The sequence below is a fragment of the Amphiprion ocellaris genome, chromosome 22 (assembly GCF_022539595.1).
Source record: "Amphiprion ocellaris isolate individual 3 ecotype Okinawa chromosome 22, ASM2253959v1, whole genome shotgun sequence".
NCBI lineage: Eukaryota > Metazoa > Chordata > Actinopteri > Pomacentridae > Amphiprion > Amphiprion ocellaris.
In genome coordinates this window covers 15,087,967-15,109,218 of record NC_072787.1, presented here as the reverse complement: position 1 = coordinate 15,109,218, position 21,252 = coordinate 15,087,967, and the positions used below count along the sequence as shown (strand labels likewise).

The following is a 21,252-nucleotide window of genomic DNA, read 5'->3' as shown; positions in this document are numbered from 1 at the left end:
CAGCATGAGTGAGCTTAATGGACACACTGCGCTGCAGGGTTTACATGGCTTCCTGCCATCTCCTTTCTGTTGAAGCTCTCAGCCAGTTCAATCTGGGGGTGGATTTATACTTACACTGCTACTCCTATTTCATATCAATGAAAAGTATACTGCAGTAAAACAGCTTGCCTTTTTGACGTGCTGCACGCCGACATTTACAATGGCAACGTGTACAGGAATAAATCTCATTTATAAATGATAGCTGTTTAAATTCAATTCAGTTCGAGACAGATTCAAACAAGAGGAGGCTTTTATATGAATTCACTGAAAGGGTAATGCAAAGAGACTGAAATGGGTCAGCTGAAACGTTGACTTACTGACTGTCTCTGAGCAAAAAAACAAACAATATGCTCACTCAGTGCTATAGGAAGAAAAAGAGAGACAGAGACAGAGAAACACAGGGAGGAAAGAAGGAGCAGGAAGGCACAGAGCTGCTACAGAGGTTAAAGGGAGGACTGGGAGTGTGACTTGATTCAGTGTTTGTCTGCAGCTATGTGAGAAACCGCCCAGAAATAGTAACCACTCATGACCACAACACAGATCTTGTCCTTGCACTGCTTGGCACTGCTGAATTACATGTGGGAGTAGTAACATGAGCACTCACTCAGACAAATGCACTTGTTTCTTTACCTGTTCTTTTTCATGATGTGCTCGAAAGGCCTCAGAAAGTCTTTCTGGAATCTGAAGTTAGCCAGCTCCCCTTTCTCCAAAAATTTCATGGACAGTTGCCTGAGAGAATCCACTGCGAAAATTGCCACATCTTCATTGGAATTACACCCAACCTGCACAAAGATAGAGCACATTTCACTATTATTATTACACCTACACATACAACTTAGATTTAATCTCTCTCTTAGTGCAGCTTTCCAAGAATATACCATTCCTTTGGTACAACTTAGAACTGAAAAATATGCACTAAAGAAAGTTCATCCTCCAGGTAAAAAGATTTAATAAAACTTTCCAAGATGATAAATCACTACTTGGAGATATTGTTTCTTGTTCACAGCCTCTCAGAGAGAAGCAAAATCTTGGTTTGAGTTGCAACCACAAGTATCAAAATGCCAGAAAGCTTTTCTGGCAACAGTTTGTGTTAATCAGTGATTGAAATCATACTTAAAAACAGAAGGTGGAACAGAAGGAAAACAATTATTTGCAGCTCTTTGTTTCTTCCCAGCTAAAAGTTCACTCTCATGCTTTTGAGGCATGTAGATAATAATTAAAACCAACCATACCTCTATTTTTTTTTAGTTTCTTTTAATACAAAAGAATTAAATCTTTATTAATTATTTACTTCTTTGGGATTTCCATCCCCACCCACCTTGTTAAAGTGGTCCCCAATAACCTCCCAGATCCTGGACCACTGCAGCCTGATGCGACCCATGTTGTAGTAGGAGATTTCCACTATTTTTTGCAGGCTGAACATGCGTGGGTGTGTGGGCGAGGCCAGCTCATCCATGGACACAGCACACAGCCAGCGCACAAAATCAACTGACGAATGCACAGAAGACATCGGCAATGAGCAAAGAAAGGTGCTTTGTAGAGGCGATGTGACTCATGACAATCAAAAATAGCTTGAATGAACTGTAGAGTGTCCTTGAAGCAATAAGAAAAACACATTATGTAGCTGGATCAGTTAGACTCACCTATTGCATTTCCATCCAGTCTGGTAGAACCTGTGAATATCCTGAAGCAGATAAACAACAAGACAATACATTTTTAAGAGACACATTTTATTTGCAGCTGTTTAGCCTAAAACCAAGACAAAAAAGGATTTAAACTATGTCTGGATGCGATGAAGTGAATCATACTGCCTGCACTTACTGCATAACTGGTTATGAACAACTGACTGGGAGCTCTACTAATAAATGTGGGAGTTTGGCAGCAGTTAAAGTTCAAGGTCACTACAGTACCTGTCCACAGCCACCACCACACTCTGGGAGCTGGTCTCCCCGATGGACTCTTGAATGCTGGCAATTTGCTTACGGTCCACCGTCCCTCCGACTGCAGAGCAAAGCACAGAGGATTCAGACGTCTAGACACACAACTTCTTTATGAGCTTGTTTACAGTCAACAACTGAGAATATATATTTGACTGATTTACTAAAAGCACAACAAAACCGAAAAAAAAGCACAAAAATAGAAAAATGCTGTGACATTGGACTTTCTGTGTATGCTGCATATAAATCTTTGTGCTGACCTAGACCCAGGTACTCGTCGTTGCTCTGCTCCTTGGTGCTCGTAACAAAGCCCTCTTTGCCCCGTACCGTCCCTGAGATGTAGCGTGCCTTCACCCCTGTGCCAATCAGCTGAGCCAGCTCCAACTGACTGATGCACTTCATGATCTGAGAAGAGAATGAACAATGACATATTTAGGAAAATAACACAGAAGCAGAAAGAGGAAAAGGAAGTGCAGAGAACTACAGACTGCAAGAGATATGGAGACTGTTATTTCAGGAAAAATGTGACACCAGCACAAGCCAAAATTTTAATGACAGCAATGTTACACCAGTTGGACTGGCAAAGTCTCACTGGTAGCTTTAAAATATATTTAATATATCCCACTGGAATTTAAGGACTGTTGTTACTCATTTCTTGAAAAAGGAGATTTAGTGAAATGACAAATGAGAGACGTGATGAGGTAACATAAAATAACATGAACAACAAAAATCAAAGGTAACAGAAAATCAAACTATTTCTCATCATCTAATTATTTTTAATGTTTATTTCATTGTCAATTTTATTCGCTTTTGCCCTCTATTTATTTGCTTATTTATATATTTATTTTTCTTATTTACTGTTACTACTATTATTATAATTTTTTGCCTTGCGTTTAAGGTTTTTCCCTAACTTGGATGTGGCATTTTATTATTTTATTTTGTGTTGTTGTAAAATTTTATTTTGAGAATTTTCTACCAAGTTTGGACTGACTAGTATTCTGTTATTCAATGTTCTTCCTTTTTTGCACTGTCTGGAAAGCACTGTCTCAGATCTGTTTTGAAAATACTGATGAGAAACAGAGTAAAAGTCAGTTTGAAAATTTGATAAGAAAAGCAAACCTCATGCCAGGAGTTGCCCAGGTAGTTGCCATCAGTGTGGGCCACAGTGATGAGGGTCTTGATGGTGTCAATGTTCTTCTGCTTCATTTCAGCGATGCCAGAGCTGGCTGTCAGCAGGGTGAACCTTGCCAGGGCCTGCACATATGCATCCCTCTCCAACTGTTATAGGCACAAAACAACAAGGATCACAATAATGCCAGGCACGACTCACAACCAGACACCAATCCTCCAGTTCAGACTGTGCTACCTGTATGGAGAAGATGCAGGCTATCCTGATGGCACAACGGATTCCTTCGAGACACAGTGAGGCCACTTCAGTGTCATCGCAGTCCTGAAGGCCCACACTGAAAGCAGCCAGGAAGGGCGTCCACGCCAGCTGAGGAACAACAACAACAACAACACGGATGAGGATTCCAGTTTGTGTTTGCAACAGTGTGCATGCAGTATGTTGCTAGTGTTACCTTGAACATGGGCCTGACGTGCTCCAGATGTGTGGCACTGGTGAAGGGAGCCTGGACATGGCTGACAGCCTCCATCAGAGCTTTGGCTGTCTTGGCCATCTGCTCCATCTCCACATTGTACAGCAGACGCCTCTGCTTCTCACTGGCCACACCTGAGCAAGAATCAACACCAGACAGTCACACAAACACAGAAACATTTAACGTGTTGAACAAGCTCTGCAATGTGTCAAAAGGAAACTGAATTATCTAGAGGCAAAATGTGACATTAGGCTCCTTCATGCCTTTAAGTGGCTAATTTAAGTGTTTGTTGCAACAAAGATATCAGGTAAATCGCTCCAGATAATATCTAAAATCTCACTATTTGCATTTATTACATCTTTGAGACATCCCACGGGAACGAGACTCACTTTGCTTGTTGGATTTCATGGTGAGCTCTTTAGTTTCCTTCATGGCAATCTTCTTCCCTGCAATCTCGTCGTATATGGCTGAGAGGTATTCCTCAGGTAGGTCTTTGCTGTCGTTGATGCCACGGTTCATCTTGATATATTGCTCTTTTGTCATTTTATTCTTCACCTTTGCAGATAAAAACAAGGATGAAAGTCAAAGGCTGCTTATGCAATCCTGGCGATTTATGTTGCATTGATATCTGAGGGAATCACTGCTGTCAAAACACATTCCCAAAGACTGCTGCCTCACTGAGGTGGAGTGCTTACCTGTGGACTGTGAAGGTCTGTTGTCAACATAATGATTGAATAGGCAAGGACGTATGCAGTGTCAGCGCTGGCAAAGAGGGTTTGCCTGGAAAATTGAAAGAAAGCGAAGAGAAGGGTAGGGAAAGAGAGAAAGCAGAGTAACTTAACACCATGTTGGATACTCGGCACTGAGAATCAAATCCAGCCAGAGATATAAACTCACCCCTGATTGCATTCAAGATATCTTGCTGCAAATTTCTCCATGAGCCGGTCGATCTTCTGGGCCTCTCCAGGGAGTCGAAAGCCCTCCAGGAACATCCTCAGCGCAGAAACAAAATCTTTGCCCTGGAAGTCCATTTGATCCACGTAGGCATACATCACCTCTTTATTGAAGCGGTCATTATCCCCGAGGAATTCTCCCACTTGAGTCTAAGAGAGCGAAAGAGAGATGTCAGGTTTAACGTTGTGCTGTTTTATACTCTTTATGCACATAGCTATTAACTGTTCCTGAACTAACATTTCTCTCACCAGTAGAAAGAAAAACAGAGGAAGAAAATCTATTTTTATTTGGTCCTCCTACCTTACTTCTTAACACTGTTTTGCTGTTTGACTCATCTAACAGCAGGACCATCCAGTCAGTGTGGATTACACAAATAATGAGAGTTATCCACTCTGTGTGCCGCCACTGTGGAGCCACTGCAGCTAAGGGCCCTTATTTCTAACCAGATGTTACGTATGATCTTAAATGCTGATTATTACGGTGCACAGACACCCTTGAGGCTCTCCAATCAAGGCTGAGTGTTCTCCTTATTGAAGTTATCACTTGGGATGTATATAGGACTCTAACTTAGAGTGGTTCAGTGGCTTTTTATTGCTGTAGGACACATATTACATTACTATGTTGCTTCTGTGCAAATTATGTACACAAAGTGCAAGGTTGAGTACGACTGGCTATTTGTTTTTTGGCCAGCCATTTTCCTGCTACACTGGTCGCCAAATGCTAATTTTCTTTTGGACTCATAAATAAACCGAAAAACTGACACAAACTCAAATGACCTGCCTTTTGTCCATTCTGACAGAAACTACAGGTCAAAAGGGTAAAAAGGTTAAAGTTTCCTGAATATTTGAATAAATTCAAGTTCATCAACACACAACTCTGACTCATCCACATTCTGCCTTCTGTTACAATCACATTGAAAGCATTATTTTTCCTCAATCATTATACGGATCATTTTTTTCTTAGTTTATTCCTTTCGAGTGAACTACATTGCGCTCTGAATGTTTGTATGTTTTATGTTACTGATATGAAGATTTATGTATTTTATGAAGTCAGTTTGCTTGTGCAAAATCCATTTGTGCTGTTTTTTTAGGATACCTTTTGGGACTGTTACATACAACGTGTTTCGGGAGAACACATAACGTGCAAGAAAAAAGCGATCAGTCCTACAGTGGCTTTGCGTGCATTTGATCCAGTCTCGGAATAATCTTGTAATCGATACACTTTGTCTGAGATCAGTTGTGTAGTGTGAGCAATCACAGAGCTGCTGCACCGCTCACACCACAAAAGATATTTTGTTCCAGAGTGTTGGCATGTTGGCGTGAGCGGTGCAGCAGCTCTGTGATTTCTGAAGCTCTGTAGTCTGCACTTGCTTTAAGCTGAGTACCCTAAATAACAACAGAATGACTTCTTACAGAATCAAGTCTCTCCTCCTGGTGCAAGAACTGAGCAAGGTCCTCTGGGGTTGTACCCAGCATGCCTTGCTCTTGAAGGTACTGTATTCCTCTCTTTGGTTTCTTGTTGAACCTGTGTAAAATCCAGAGACACGGAACTTAATGTAGCCATATCGCAGAATCAAGAGAATAAAATAGCGAATTTATGGGAACACGTACAGGTCAATGCCCTGCTCAATGATCTCCTTCTGCTGTTTGAGCACTTCAAACTGCTCAGGGTTGTCAGTCCCTGACATCTGTGTGCTGTAGCTTCCGATGCCAGATGAAGCGGTGGAGTCCAAAGAGTTAATGCTCCCATAGCGATTTATAGTCTCCGGGGCCTTGGTCTCTGTGCTCTCCTGCTCTGATGGCTTCTCTTGCCCTGAGGAGCAATAAAATAACAAAATAAGACAACCTAGGAGCGATGACAGATGACTGGAAATGAACCAGATATTCTGTTGTTGCTCTAAGAAACAATCCCTGAAACCATCATAAAGGTGAGGTCTTTAATTGAAACTCTGGCATCGGCACAAACTCAGCCTGGAGGCCTGAAACAGGAGCTAACTAAAAGTTGGTACTGTAGGAGAGAAACTTTACTGTATGAAAGGGGAAACTTCAACACAGAACAAAATAACCCCAAGGCCTTCTTAATGATTGCTGCTGGCAGGGAGGGCATGAATACAGGCATTACTCACGTGCACACACAACCACAGACTAATAAATTCCAGAAACACACAAACAACAGGTGCAAGGCAGGGCAGCAGGGGAGGATATTATAAAAGGTGGGTTATCTAAAAAGCTCCAGGCAGTCAAAGGGGAAGCAGACAAAACTTAGAGGCAAAAGAAAGGTGGTTTCTTAAGCCTGCTGAGATGAGCTCAGGGATCTGCTGCTGTTGGTGGAGTGAGTCCACCCAGTAACCCTGCGCTGGAGCCCGGCATCTCGTTACCCATTGGAAACTCTTTAAAACATTCAGGACAGTGTCACAGTAATGTGAGCTACTAGTGTGCTTCCCATTCTTAGACTTGCAGAGCAGAGTGGAAAAGGTGGGAGGAATATAGACAGAGGACAAGGAAGTGAAGTTAAGGTTAACTGTGTGTTTGGCAAACATTTTAACATTTTCATGAAATGAATAAGACGCATTTTTACCCATTTAGTCCATAAAAAATATTTCTGTCATTAGTTTAAGTGAATCTAAACAATGATTTTGGTTACAAGCTATGGGAGTAAGTGGGAAACCCCTACAAAGTTATATAATGCAACACTCGTACAAAACTGCCTAAAACTAAAGACACAACAGGCTTCAAACGGGCAATTTTCATCACAACAATGTTCTAGCAAACACTCCATTCTGTTCAACTATTACCTGCTCTTGCTTTGAGGCCATCCAGAAAGTGGAGAAAATAACACAACAAAGGACAGTTGAAAAAGTGAACATGATATATTGTTCTGTAGGACTAGACTCCACTACACAATTCGATATTTTGTACCAACAAATCATACTGCACGTCCATTGAATGATGAAGAAAATAGTCTTTGTCTGAAATCTCCATCACCCATCAGAGCAAATTTAAAATTCAAAATTCAAATACTAACCTATGAGCTCAAGCTGGATTACTAATGAGTGATTACTGGCAAAATGTATATCCTCTGAGGGAACACATCTGTCTCTGCGGGTTAGCCTTGACAGCTTAGCCGGAGGTTAGCCTGTGGACAGTTCCAGGAGCTTGTGGGATATCTTTCCAGTCCTTTCACAGAGTTACACGTTTCCTTGGTCTAAGCCTGTCCTTTGGCGAACAACAGAATTCCTCCCATGTGCAGAAGACCCAGGGCCAGACTCACACAGAGGATGTGCTCTGTATGTCGTAGAGGAGTGTTTCATCACGGTTTGGCCTAAGGTATCGCTCTTTTTAGGACTAAACCTCCAGGATTAGCCTGTCTGCGCTGGCTTCTGGGCATTATTTCACTGCCTCCTCTGGCTAGAGCTGAGCTGATGGATGCTCGCTTTCTTTCTTGGTGTGGTAGTTTCCCTGATGAATGCCAACTGTCAATCCTACAACTGATTGCAACCGTGCTGATGGATATGAGCTTTATCGCAAACCCCAGGTAACCTTCGTGATGAACCGCTGCCAAAACCAAAGCAATCCCAGGAAAGACTACTTATAACCTTGGCTGTCTCACACACAGTTCCCACAATAAAAGTTCAATCCTCCACAGCCTATTGAGGTAAAGAAACAACCTGGATTTTTATAGGCAAAGCCAACAAAGCATAAAATTGCAGGCTTCCCGTCCATCCCAGCATGTATCATCTTCATTTAAGGCGTAAACCTATATCCAAACTGCCTCTAAGAAGACCAGCTACACTAAAGGACTGTTTATTCATAAAATAATGTGGAATACACTGTAGTGACATGCATCTGTTTCTGTAATCTAACAAAACTGTCTTCAAATCCTGTCCAGAAATCCCTAGAATTTCCATTGGAATTTATTTAAATTTTTAATAAAAGCGAGTAGCTCAACAGTAACAGATTATTTTGTGTGTAGTCAGTCTCTCTTGGACTGACCCGAACTGAAAGATAAACATGAATGCTGGCACTGGTGTGTCTACAGATTAAATATTTGCTCAGTGTGTGGAATCAGAATGAGGAGAAAAGGTAATTTTCTTGTGTCTTGCATTCAGATCAGGCAGGACGGCTGCCAGGTAGTTTTGATAGATGGCACCCATGTTCAGTGCATCAGTGACTCACCGAGGCTGGTCTGAGAATTGGGGTTGACGTATTGGTCTTTACTCCATTCTACCATACATTTCAGGATGGACACTAGACATTCAAGGCCTTTCTTTCTCAGAGTCAGCTCCTAGAAAGCAATAATAAGAAAACCGGTAAGAATAAGGGTAAAAAATTTGAACAATGTCATAAATATTACAGCATCAGTAAGCCTAAGTAAAGTGAGGAAAAGAGATTCTTAAAAATCACCTGCAGAGGTGTTGTACCAAGTTCATGGCCTCCGCGACCCTGTGCAATTTTTGAGAGGTCATTGACCAACCGCTCAAATATGTTAGCAGCATTCAAGTCACAATCATAGTTCACGTAGATGTCCACCACGCTCTGGGCATCTGAAAGAGACAGATGGGACACAGACGGAGATTGTCAGTGGAAAATCTATGAAACAAATACAGACTGTGTACACAGCTTTTGTGGAGTCAGAGGCATACATCTGAATAATTACATACTTAATCAAAGGTTAATTACAATCATTAAATCAAGCTCAGCCTTTTATGATGTGATTAAACACATTTAGCTGACAAATATTTGTTTAATACATCCGTTGTATTTGCGCTAAAAGCCCCCATAACAGCTCAAGTCCCAGATATTTTATTGATTACACAATTTAAAAGAAAAGAGAACAAGCCAACCTGCACATATTCTTGTGAGGGTTTGTATGACCATCCACTTGTGGTCATAAGAGCTTGTGGACGTCTCAAGGATATACAGGAAAATCTCTTTGAAGAAAACCTGTAGAGGAAGTTCATGTGAGAGTGTAAACAGCACGACAAAAACACCATCAGCTGCTGGCATAACCGAAAGAAAAAAAAGCACACAATACTCCAGGAGCCCACATGATTTCCCTTGAGTAGACAGAACAAATTCAGCAAGTGGAGGTCATGTGTTAGAAACTCTGAACAAACCCAACCAGATTAATAAACTGTAAGCAACAGAGAGCATATATATAATGGTTTGACTCAGCTGAGGTGGAAGAATGTTACAGACTCTGTGAGAAATGTTCACATATATCATTTGTGTCAGCTGCCAGCCGCATTGAGAAATGGTGTCACACTGTCAATATAAGAATATACTTTATATGGTGCTTTACTTGTTCCCACCAAGACTGTCGGTAACAGAAAGAAGAGGAATGTTCAACCACCTACTGTACGTTATTGTGAAAAACAAATTCAACAAACAAACGAAAAAAATAAAATAAGAAAGAAAAACATTTTATGATGACAGCAGGCTGGAATTACGTAGCAATTAATATATTTGTTCTCACTTTGCCTTAGCATTTAACTTTAGCTGCTAATTTCCTGTGTTCCCAGACAGACTGTCAGCTGCCGGAGAAGGTGTGGAACTGTTTCTCTGTTGCCCTTTCCTTCAAGCAGTGGTGGGTGGATATGTAAATATAGCTACTGTACTTAGACAACTAATTCATCATGTTTTCCTTGAATATCGCCAAAACATATACAGCAGCAAAAAAGACAAGCCTAAAACACCTGAAATAAAGAACGTCTAATGGGTTCATCACATTCTGGTCTACTGAGACTGTCAGGAGAGAAACTGTAACCCACGCTTTTCAGATTAACAAAAGCTTGTATATTACCTCGATTTGCATCTTGAGGTGCGTCTTGAAGTGGGACAGCAGAGTGAGGAAGATGGAGAGTGAGAGTTCGAAGACCTCAGGCACAGAGGAGACACCGTTCTTGGACAGGGCCACACACAGGTACTGCTTGATGGCGTTTATGAACATCTCATTGGTCTTGAAGATGGGCCCAGCGTTCTGCAGGATGGACAGCAGCAGCTGGAGGGACAAGACCTTCGATCGCAACTCATGAGACCTGGAGCAAGGAGAGAAAAGAAAGATGTTGGGAGTGTTAAAATTCGTACAATTTGTGAAAAGTCATAGAAGAGACTGCTAACATTTAAAATGTTATACTGAAAGCAGGGACAGACCAATTATTGGCCTGGCCGATTAATGCAGCCGATATTTGGCATTTTTCCAATTATCAATATCTGTAAATTACTGACAGATTATTGATGAATTAAATGTGCTACTTCAGGTCTGATGCGGTCATCTCTTTCAGTCTGTCATCACTCTGTTGTCTCAGAAATGTCTCTCTAGCAGAGCCTGCAAAAACTGAACACAACCCAGGAAATTAGCTGGTCTGTGACAGTGGCTAAGGGTACACTAACGGTTAGCGACTAAGCTAGAAGGCAGCCACAAACAATAATGGAAAAATAATTATTAATGCTTTAAGATATGGACCTTAGTTTACAACTATAGTAATGGAATTGTGAAAGATTAAGAAAATAGAGATGAACAGCAGACATAACTGCAGGAGACAAACTGATCAACCTCAGTCGAGAGCATCCTAATTTAATCACTCCTATTTCTACTTTACATATTCAGTTACAGTCATCTTACTAATGAAAAAGTCTAGTTATGAATGACAGGTTCCTGCGTTAGTCTATGTGTGTAGCTTCAGCTCTTATTCTGTATTGTGAACCTTTGAGAATAAGGTTGAACGCTGCCTAAAACAATTGAAATGATTAGATTCTTTCCCAGCCATCAGCTCCAGACTCTCAGAGCACTTTGTCGAATTTGAGAAACGTTAACATTTCAGTCGCACAAATCATCAGCAACAAAAACAAAAACCAAGTTCCACTAAAATCCAGTATGTATAAGTGAAATGATCTGTCCTTCAAGCAGGGATACACCACAAAGAAAGAGTAATGCACAGAGACCACATCATGTCGTATCTTGACATCAGAGTTAAAATCTTCAACAGCCTTCAAAGAAATGCTCGGGCAACTAAATCAAAGTGTCTCTCCGTATAGAGCTTCGGGTTGTCTGAACTGTTTTTCTGCAGCAGCAGGACAGAAAAAAACTGAATCTCAAAAATCTTACTTTCAGCTACTTTATATGCTGAGTTTGGCTGCTCCTCTGCAATGTCTTCCATCTCTGGCAAGCAGACAAAGTGGGATTTATGTGGCACAACAACAATGTGTCTGCTTCTTCGGCGAGGGACAAAAAATATGGACATTTTTTTCCCCAGAAGGGCCAAAAAAAAATCGGAGGCATAATGACTCAAGGTGCCGCAAGATTGTTGTGACGAGATGAAACAATCTGGTCCAATGAACAGATGCAATCTTGAAGGAAAGGAAAAAAATACAACCAAATCCTTCTTAGATGGATTGTTATAAAATGATTCTGGCATCTTAAAACAGCGAAAATGAGAAACCTTGTGTCCCAGAAAAACTTAGAAAAGCTAATGCATGTTTATTTCTAGTGGAGTGGACTAATACGACTAATAGACATTTGCAACTTGTTCAAAATGCTGCTGTCAGAATACAAACACCAACAAAGAGAACACATCGCTCCAATTCCTAGATCATTGTACTGGTCTACAGTTAAATATGGAACTGAATTTAAGGCCCCTATTACCGTCCACAAGTCTTGCAACGATCTGAGACCAAAATATAATGTAGATACCTTTTTTAAGTATAAGTCTAGCAGGTCTCTTAGATCTGCAGGGACTGGTCTGGTTAGTGGTGATAACGTTTATTGTTTATCAGGTTAAATGGCTTTTATCTATTATGCTACACACTACTGGAATCAGCTCCCCTTGAATCTTTGCACCAAATTTAGCCATTTCCAACTTGGCTAAAGACCGTTCTTTTAACTATTTCTTGAAATTAACATTCCACTTTTACATATTCTGTAAATACTGGTTTAAACTTGTACAATAATTGTCTACTTTTATAGATTTTATACTTAATCTTTAAATCTTCAATTTTTGTTTGCTTTTAATTAAATTTGTTTTAACGCATTTTTTTCTTTTTCATGAATTGAATGCACTTTGTAAAAGTCTTTCTGTGTGAAATGTGCTACACAAATAAACTTTCTTGGTCTTAATTGTTCATAAACATTATTGCCATTTACACCTTAAATAATAGAACGGATTGATCTAAATCCTATATATGTATCAGAATCAACACTACTGAATTCTACAGAGCTGGAAAGGAAACACTAAGTATTGTTGCTGTTCTATTTGGCAACAGAAGACATTTTTGTACATTTTATACCATAAATCACCACTGATGTACGGTAATAGGGGTATGATGAATGAGTAAGCAAAGAGCGATAGCACCTTTCAAAATAAAAGCAACAAAGTGCTTAACATTAAAAGCAAAAAAAACCAAACAACAAAAACTAACAAAAAAGAAAAAAATGCACATTAACAAATACATATATATATATAAACACATCAGGTTGGTAGGTGTTGTTATTTTTTGAATTAGATAATCTCATATTCAGAGGTAGACTATTCCAGAGTTTAGCGGCAAAGACAGTCTCCTTTCACCTTGAGCCAAGCTCTATCAGAAGATGCTGGTTAGTCGATCTGATAAAAAGCCCTTGAGACCAGAGGGGTGTACTGGAAACAAGATTAATGGGCTGGTGAGGTATGTTGAGCTCAAAGTCACGAAGGTGGCTCTCTTTTAACCTGCTAGATCGTCTTTGTAACTGCTGCTGCATGGCTAACCTGCTCTTGGGAGGGTTCTGTTCAGAGTTTAGGATTTAAATAGGCCGTAAGAAGCGTCAGCTTTTCTTTCTTTTCTTGACCATATTCTCTATTAGCAAGACAGACTGTCAGCTGAGGGAACACTCTACATTTGCAAACCTGTTCAGCTGTAATCCCATTAAATGAATTCATGCTGTTAAATTGTAATGTGTCACGCTGCCACAGGAGGCTACATGCATTAAATTTTTATGCAAAAGCATAAACATTTTGATATATTTGGTCCTGATTTACTGCCAAGTCCATTTTATACTGCTGGCACTGAAGCTAATAGAACACAAATGAGAAAATTAGTTAATCTATTTGTATTTATCATAGAGTATATTCAATAAGTAAGATTCATTTCACTTTGATTTGGCCAAAAACTAAAGTGAATTCCATGTATCCTTCATTATAGGATGGTGTCAGAACCAACTGCACTTCTAGATCATCGTGTTCAAACATTTAAATTTAAAACTTTAAGATTGCTAATGTGCAGCCATCGCATTAGAAATAGGCAGCAGGAGCTGGGAGTGCACTGAGCGGTGAAATAAATATATTAAGTTACATCATTTACAATTTTCTGTCCGCAACCCTCTCCGCAATCATTTGTAGTGAAAGTGCTTTTTACCTTAATAATTTTTCATATTCTTCAAAGCTCTCTATTATAACAACCTGTTCTTCTTGACTCTTTGTGCGAAAGAAAACTCAAATTACATGTTGAATGCGCCCTTCTATGGGAGGGCACACAGTCTGGTGAAGAAAAACCTGGTTAACAAAAAAAAAGTTTGTGATAATAATCTTCATTTAGATTTTGTCGAGCTGGCGCACACATAGAGATGTTGAACTAGCCTCTACAAACACATCTCAGATGTGTACTTTTGATGCACTATGAGGGTCCTAAAGCAGCTTCTGATAGTTAAGATAATGATAATGGAAGTGTTGAGTCTGTGTGCTGTGTTGTGCGACTGTCACAGAGAGTGAAACATCAGGCAGAACAGCCTTGTTTGGAGGGTAAAAGGTTTCTGTCTGACACTGACATGGCACATCAGTGCTGTGGTAATTGACGTGGCCTTCATCAAACACACAAGATCCAAACAAACACACACACCTCTCCTGAATTTCCAACACATTAATTTCAAATGCTATGCAAGAACAGACCAAGATTACATTTTAGTGGCATAAACTGACACAAACCTGACTAAAGAGTAAATAGATTAAAAAAAGGAAACAAATATTTATGTCGTCCAGCAGACTCTGTGAATTGAGTTTTATACAGAAACCAGATGCAGGAAATCCAGTTTCACATAGGCTACAGCTATTAGCACCGGCCAATCAGACGCCTCTCTTTTACCAAACCAGAGCATGGACCAAAGAAACATTAAATGAAGGAAAAAAATCTGATTATTCTTTTCTTCTTTCTGGTACTTTGAAAAAGAAAGGGGAACAATCAAAATGGGATTCTGTGGTTCATGAAACCAGGAAGTGATTCAGAAAATGCTGAGTGACGCCTCATTGTCTCCTTCATCACCATTTATCAAAAAACTGCTGCTATCACTGGAGCAATCCTCATTTTAAATCATGACTCACATCTATTCTTATGCCCCAAACATTAATACAGAATAACACTGAGGCAGTACAAAGGGTGTTTACAGGGGCTTGACGGAAAGTAGAATAATATATTATGCTAATTTTAGAATTAATCAGCCGTTTAACAAACAATTAGATATTCAAACTAGAATACAACCTTATCTATTGATCTGTACAGAAACAAAAGCTGGGAAACGATCCAAATGACAAATTCTCAGACAGGTTTGTGAATGAGCACATCTAAAATGGAAATCGCATGTTCTGAAAATAATTCAACCTCCAGCAGAAATACTATAAATTTGACAGGAAAACCTTCTCAGGTTAGAGAAATTGTTGCATTTCCTTAAGTTAAATTAATTATAATGAAATATAATTTAAATGAATGTATATGTTTTGAACTGCAGGGTGGAAAAACAAGGGCTCTGATGAAAGCTCTAGAAAAATGCAATAGACATTTTTCACTATTTCCTGAGGTTTTAATGATAAATTCTGAAAAGATACAGCAATTTTTAAAAATTCTAAGCAATTATTTGTAGCGAAAAAAACAGGTACAGACAAAGCTGTTGTTCTGTTTCATTGTTATGCACAATGTTTAATACAGAAGGACAAAAGCTGAAATGAGAACGAGTTCCTTTTAATTTAACTTTTTATTACGAAATTATGGTGTTTACATATTTATTTTGTCTTTCACTGCTGTGCAACCAGTTTCCCTTTGGGTATAAATAAAGTTGCTGAATGACTGATTTCAGTCTCTTTTTTATTGCTGCTATTAGCCACCATCCCTAACCTCAGAATACTTTGAAAGTAAATAACAATCACAATCTTTAACTTACTTTGGATCAGGTGGCCCATCTGACAGCGGCTTCATTGACAGTTTGCAGAGCGAGCGAAAGACAAGGAAGGCATCTTTCTGGAGGATGTGGGAGAATTTCGCACCTGGCGGCTGGCCCGGTGCAGCTCCTGATTCCTGCAGAGGAACAAACACAGTAAACAATCAGTATGTAGTTAGCTAGATCTTCTTTCACTCTCCTCACATTCTGTAGCAGACTTAGCATAAACAGCGTGTGATAATAAGCCTCCAGGTCTATTAGATTTGTTTGACTGTGATCACTGAGGAGACGTCGTTTACATCTGAATGAAAAACTGTAATTACGATAAGAAAATGCAAACAACATATTCAATTGGTTTCTGTCATCTACAAAATGCATGCAAGGACAGCTGCATTGTTTTGTCTTCAATTCAAATCAAAGAGTTCATTTTGTATGTTTAGTAAAGCTCACAACATTAAAATATGAAACTAAATGAAAAGGAATACACTGATAGCTTAAAAGATTTCCTCTGGATGCAGGTTTGAAAGTGAAGCTGATACCAAAATAACCCAAATATCAGAGCCAGAACCTACGAAAAACTAAAGATTCACCTGAACTTTCTGACGGTCCTTGAGCTGCTCTGTGTTGTGTGTTTCCATAAAAAAGACTTACCAAATCTAACTTTAAAATCATCATCAAAATTACTTTATTCCACGTGTCTCATTGAAAAATTAAACTAACCAGATTCTGTAATAAACTGAAAAAAAAAAAAAAATAAATCAGTACTCGTGCAACTGTGACCCAACTGGAGACTCAGCTGTGACTGACAGTCATGTGACAAAAACTCAAAGAATTAGGAATACTTGAACTGGACTGAATCAAACTAAAAAAAAATGGAAGTAGTAAAACGTCTATAGTTTGGAGAGTCAGTTTTCACATTGAAAAATGTAAATGTTGATTCCAGGTTTCCAATTTTTAAAAGAAAAATAGTCAAAGATAAGAGATAAGATAGTTCTTTATTTCTCCCTACACCAGGGGAAATTCACATTGTTAAAGCAGCTTATGTAGCAATAAACATAGTAATAGTAATAAAACAATAATAAAATAGTAGTAATAATATTTACAATATGTACAGGGATGAGAAATGAGAATAGTACAGTATTGACACACTGTAAACAACACAATACAAAGTGGCTTGAAAAAATAAGTTTAAAAAGTGCAAAGATGTAGCAGCGCAAGAACCGCGGTGCAAATTTTATGGTTTGGGGTGATATGTAATGAGTCCAGTATAAGCTAGCATCAGCCCCTGATGCTGATGTTGTACAGTCTTACAGCTGATGGGATGAATGACATGCAGGGTGGGTGTCTAAGTCTGCTGCTGAAGAAGCTGCTTAAAGACCCCACAGAAATACACCTTGCCCTTTTTCTTATTTTTTGTTTTATGGAACTGTAATGTGTGGCTACATAAATGACACTTTAGAATTCTCTCTACATCTAGCCGTGGTTGTGCTCTTTTTGAGAGGTCCTACACCTCTCTCTCCACAGAGGTGTAGGACTTTATAACGCAGTGAAAAATGTGCCCACATTGAGTGAAAATGTGATGGAAGCAAAAAATGCCCTGAAAGTACTTGGGGTTCAGGGGACTAATTTGACTTAAACACAATACACAGAGGAAAGCATGCTGTGTCTCCACATCCCTGATCTCTTACCTGAGTGTCATTGGACGAGACAGACAGTCTGTCATCAGGCAGCGACGGGGTGAAGCTGGCAGAAATCGGAGTGCCGGGGATGCCGTTGGCATGGACGTGCTCGCTGTCGCTCCCAATGGTGCCCTCGTCCTCCAGGGAGCTCTGGGTGCCTTCTGTCACCGCTTCAGTCGGCTCAGACTCTGCAGGCTCGCCTTCGCCACCACACTCCTTGGTGTCAGAGCAGAGTTTTGCTGGGTCCAGACAGTGACCTGTAGTGATGATGGAGAAGAGACAAGCTGGATGACACACTGATGTCTAGACATAAACACCACAAAACATTCTGTACTAGGCCGGCATGTTAGATGAACAGAAAAGCAACGTTGAACTGTCAGATCTTTATCTAGAGTTGGGCACCGTGTTCTCATTTAGTACAAAGAGAACATTACTGTGGCACTTAAACAAACAGCATGTTCAGCATCATCCAAGAGAACTTTCAGGTTGCTAGAGGATACTAGAGAGCACTTCTTGTAATCGGCTCCTCCCCAACCTTTAAAGGCTGTTTGTCAAAGTGCTGCCCAAGGGTAAAAGTGTTTTTGAAAATAGAAGTCAAAGCACTGTTCTACGTGTGTACAAATTAATAAAGCTCTTCTTGCTGCCACGGAAAAAAAATGTTGTTTTTTCCCCATGTTTGCACACAAAGGAGTGCTGTGTCTTGGCACGAGCTAAAATTCTATTATAAAGGGAATGTATTTGTCAAACAGCCTGAAAGCAGCGTTTACCTGTCATCTGAGGCACAACTTATATATTATGTAAAGTGCATGTCTTAGCTTTCCCACACGAATTTAAGAAAGGACTGTGCAAATAATGAGAGGAGAAATTAGACGAGTGGCTGATTCTTTGGCTGAGCTGCATACGGCCAGATAAAGGATCAGCTTAGCATTAAAAAACTCACAAAGCAGGTGTAAATTTGCACTGGTATTTGGTATGAAAGTGAGAATTTAAAGATCTCTTACTCTGCAGAAATGTCGAAGTCAGCAAACAAGTGTGAGCAAACTGAAATGTGCTTTTCGGAGCTGCCTTGAACAAAGACTGGAGGGGGAGTTGGCTGCGGTACTTGAACTTTCCGTTCGCTGAGCTGCAAGCTCACTTTTTTGAGAACATAAATAGCCACTGCCTTGAAAAAAATAAAACCAGTTTTATTTATTTTTTATTACATCATACAGAAAATGTCTCACCTCCTGCAACCGTATTGACCACCTCCTGTAGAATACTCTGGACTATTTCCTGGGCTTTCTCCTCATAGTTTGGGGTCTCCTCATCCTCCTCCTCACCTGCTTGTGCATGCTGCTGGGCTGCTGCATCTGAACAACACATGTACAGTTTCGATACACGCCCTGATTCTTTTTGTGTAACTAAAACATGCAAAGTGGAATAAACAGGTTGGTTCTGCTGTAAGTATAGCACAGTTACAAGGTCACTGAAAGACATTTTTTTAATCCTCTTCTTCAAATTCTACAGCAGCTCTTTCATGGAAGCAGTTTTTGTAGTGCTGAATGCGGTATCAAATGTTCGCAACAGCCAACGCGGGCTCTTCTGCTTTTTTTTCCCTCTTAACATTAAATTGCACAAAATGTCAAGAGTGAGGCTTTTACAGTCTGTTTTCAAGGTGCTGTAACTCTCCTGTTGGCAAAGACACCAGCCCAGAAGTGATATAAAACTTTACAGACATGCAACATCTACAATATATGATTCTCAAACATTCCTATGATTGTTAACCCTTTGATGTGTAGCGTGGCTCAGGAGATACCCATTTTCCATTGGATTTGGGTCACTTCTGACCCATGTTGCACATCAAAGGGTTAATGGAAAGTGAATACAGCCTAATGAGTTTAAAGCTGCAGTTGAATAGCATTCACTTGTGAGGAGGTTGATTGCTGACTTGTTAAAAGAGGATATGTGGCCAAAAGATGATGCATGAAGAGTTCATTCAAAATTGCAAACCAATGGGTTCACAATCAGGCAGGATACAGGTTTTTCAACTGATGTGAAAATAGTGGGATTAGTGAAGCCTTCATGAGTACTGGTATTATTTTTGTCCATGTATGTTGGTAGAAAAACGGAACATGATTTAGGAAACTCTGAACATGGAAATTACGGTACAGAATAATGCGTTTATTCTCCCTTTGAGCAGTCTTACTCTGTGCCGCTGCGGTGGCTTGGTCTGCCTCCGTCTGTTCATTTTCAGCCACACAGAATTCAGAACCATTTTCTGGATCTGGGTTCTCGTAGACGGGTCCCTGTTCTCCCTGCTCCTCCGGCTCCCTTTGCTCCTCCTGTTCCCCAGACACAGACCTGCTGCTGCTCTCCGGGGCCGGTGTTGAGGGGGTGGATGGGGTGGATGGGATGTTGATGCTGGGAGTCGAAGGGGTGACGGGCCCATTGGCCTCCTGGGTCAGACCCTTGGCTTGCAGGTGAATGTGAGTCTGGAGCTGGGGGGAGTCCGGCTCAGTGTGCTGGGTGACTGGGGAGTGCTGCCGGTGCCGCTCCCGCTCCAGCTGTTTTGCTTCCTGCAGCTGTGGTGAGGGTGGGACACACGCACGTTCAAGAAAACAAAAAAGAAAACACACAGACAGCACACACAAAGAACGGCAAAGGCATTCATAGAGAACAGGCACATGCGACACACACATACGCACACACAGAAAAAGATAGGTTAAGAATATGTAAACAAACTCATCAGCAGTTACAAGTTTGATCAACCTGTCTACATTCCCTGAGGACTCACTGAGCGCAAAGCAGAGCCACAACACTTCCAGATCTAGAGTGTCAGCATACATAAGATGTGCATTTTTATGGAAATGTATATGAATATGCACGCACTAAGAAGTAGGACATGCTACTAAAACAGCAATGAGACAAACTTTATGCAGTCAATCCATGCTGGCCTGTGAGTCTATTTTAGTTTGCTGGTGGCACAAGTCATTTTTGGTGGAAAATGGTTCATACAGCCATGTCCTGGCTGATGTGTCATGGCTGACGTGTTACCACTGCTTCTGATAGGGAGCACTGGAAAATGTTGCTGTGCTTTAGCTTGCTAGGTCAAGAGCCAAAAGTGGGTCACAAGACATTTGTGCATGGTTATTATTTAAAGAATACAAGTTATAAGTTGATAAATATTGTGTTATTTCATATATTAGATTGCCTCCTGGACAAGGTAATATTTGGATTCTAAGAGGAAATACATAAAAATGAATTCAGATTGTGATCTCCCAGGGAAAATAATCATCCGCACAGTTAGATACTTCACTGTTTCACAGCAAACACCAATACACGTTCCGAAAAGAGAGCAAATAACTACAAGCAGCGGAAATTCTCTCAGCCAAGCTAAATTGACAACAGCCCATGGTGCATTTGTAATCCAAGTGCATTTGTAGATTTACCAAGAAAAAAAGGTTAAAAAAACAAATTATAGACTTGAGTGACTCAAAGAGAAAAGACATAGTAGCTGAAAGGGACACGGGTAGCAGATGAAAATATAAACAATGTGACACATTTACAAAACAATGGTGATATATGGTGATCTTTCTATCAACAGCAGACTTTCCTTTGAATTCATAACGTAACTAAAAGTGCAAATCTGCAAAGTACAGGAAGACTGGCGGCTAGTGTGAATCTGTTTCAGTGAAGTAGCCTGTCTAATGTCTATTTCTAGCCACAAGACACATAGAATCTGCTTAATGATATTTCCTCACTGGATTTCATTTAAACTCTCACAACCAGAAGCTATCTTTATTGCCAAATTGCATAACTTGCTTTTAATAAATCTATTATGTCTTGGTTTGAAAACTACACCTCCATCAGAAGCTGGTCAATTCTAAT

General features: G+C 40.1%; 1 protein-coding gene across 2 annotated transcripts in view; it reads right to left on the bottom strand.

Moving 5' to 3' along the window:
- The window catches only part of arfgef1 (ADP-ribosylation factor guanine nucleotide-exchange factor 1 (brefeldin A-inhibited)), a 57,376-nt gene that overhangs the window by 9,708 nt on the left and 26,416 nt on the right, over positions 1-21,252 (bottom strand). For both annotated transcript variants that reach the window (XM_035950905.2, XM_023276128.3), the window contains 21 exons: positions 19,571-19,946; positions 18,609-18,734; positions 17,395-17,642; positions 15,710-15,843; positions 10,331-10,565; positions 9,372-9,471; positions 8,932-9,071; positions 8,704-8,812; positions 6,139-6,340; positions 5,941-6,052; positions 4,472-4,677; positions 4,270-4,354; positions 3,964-4,129; positions 3,557-3,708; positions 3,343-3,471; positions 3,096-3,254; positions 2,237-2,381; positions 1,950-2,040; positions 1,683-1,723; positions 1,358-1,527; positions 670-821 (listed from right to left, as the gene is read on the bottom strand). In XM_035950905.2, the coding sequence (XP_035806798.2) occupies positions 670-821; positions 1,358-1,527; positions 1,683-1,723; positions 1,950-2,040; positions 2,237-2,381; positions 3,096-3,254; positions 3,343-3,471; positions 3,557-3,708; positions 3,964-4,129; positions 4,270-4,354; positions 4,472-4,677; positions 5,941-6,052; positions 6,139-6,340; positions 8,704-8,812; positions 8,932-9,071; positions 9,372-9,471; positions 10,331-10,565; positions 15,710-15,843; positions 17,395-17,642; positions 18,609-18,734; positions 19,571-19,946 (3,278 nt within the window). The remainder of the gene's footprint in view (positions 1-669; positions 822-1,357; positions 1,528-1,682; positions 1,724-1,949; positions 2,041-2,236; positions 2,382-3,095; positions 3,255-3,342; positions 3,472-3,556; positions 3,709-3,963; positions 4,130-4,269; positions 4,355-4,471; positions 4,678-5,940; positions 6,053-6,138; positions 6,341-8,703; positions 8,813-8,931; positions 9,072-9,371; positions 9,472-10,330; positions 10,566-15,709; positions 15,844-17,394; positions 17,643-18,608; positions 18,735-19,570; positions 19,947-21,252) is intronic.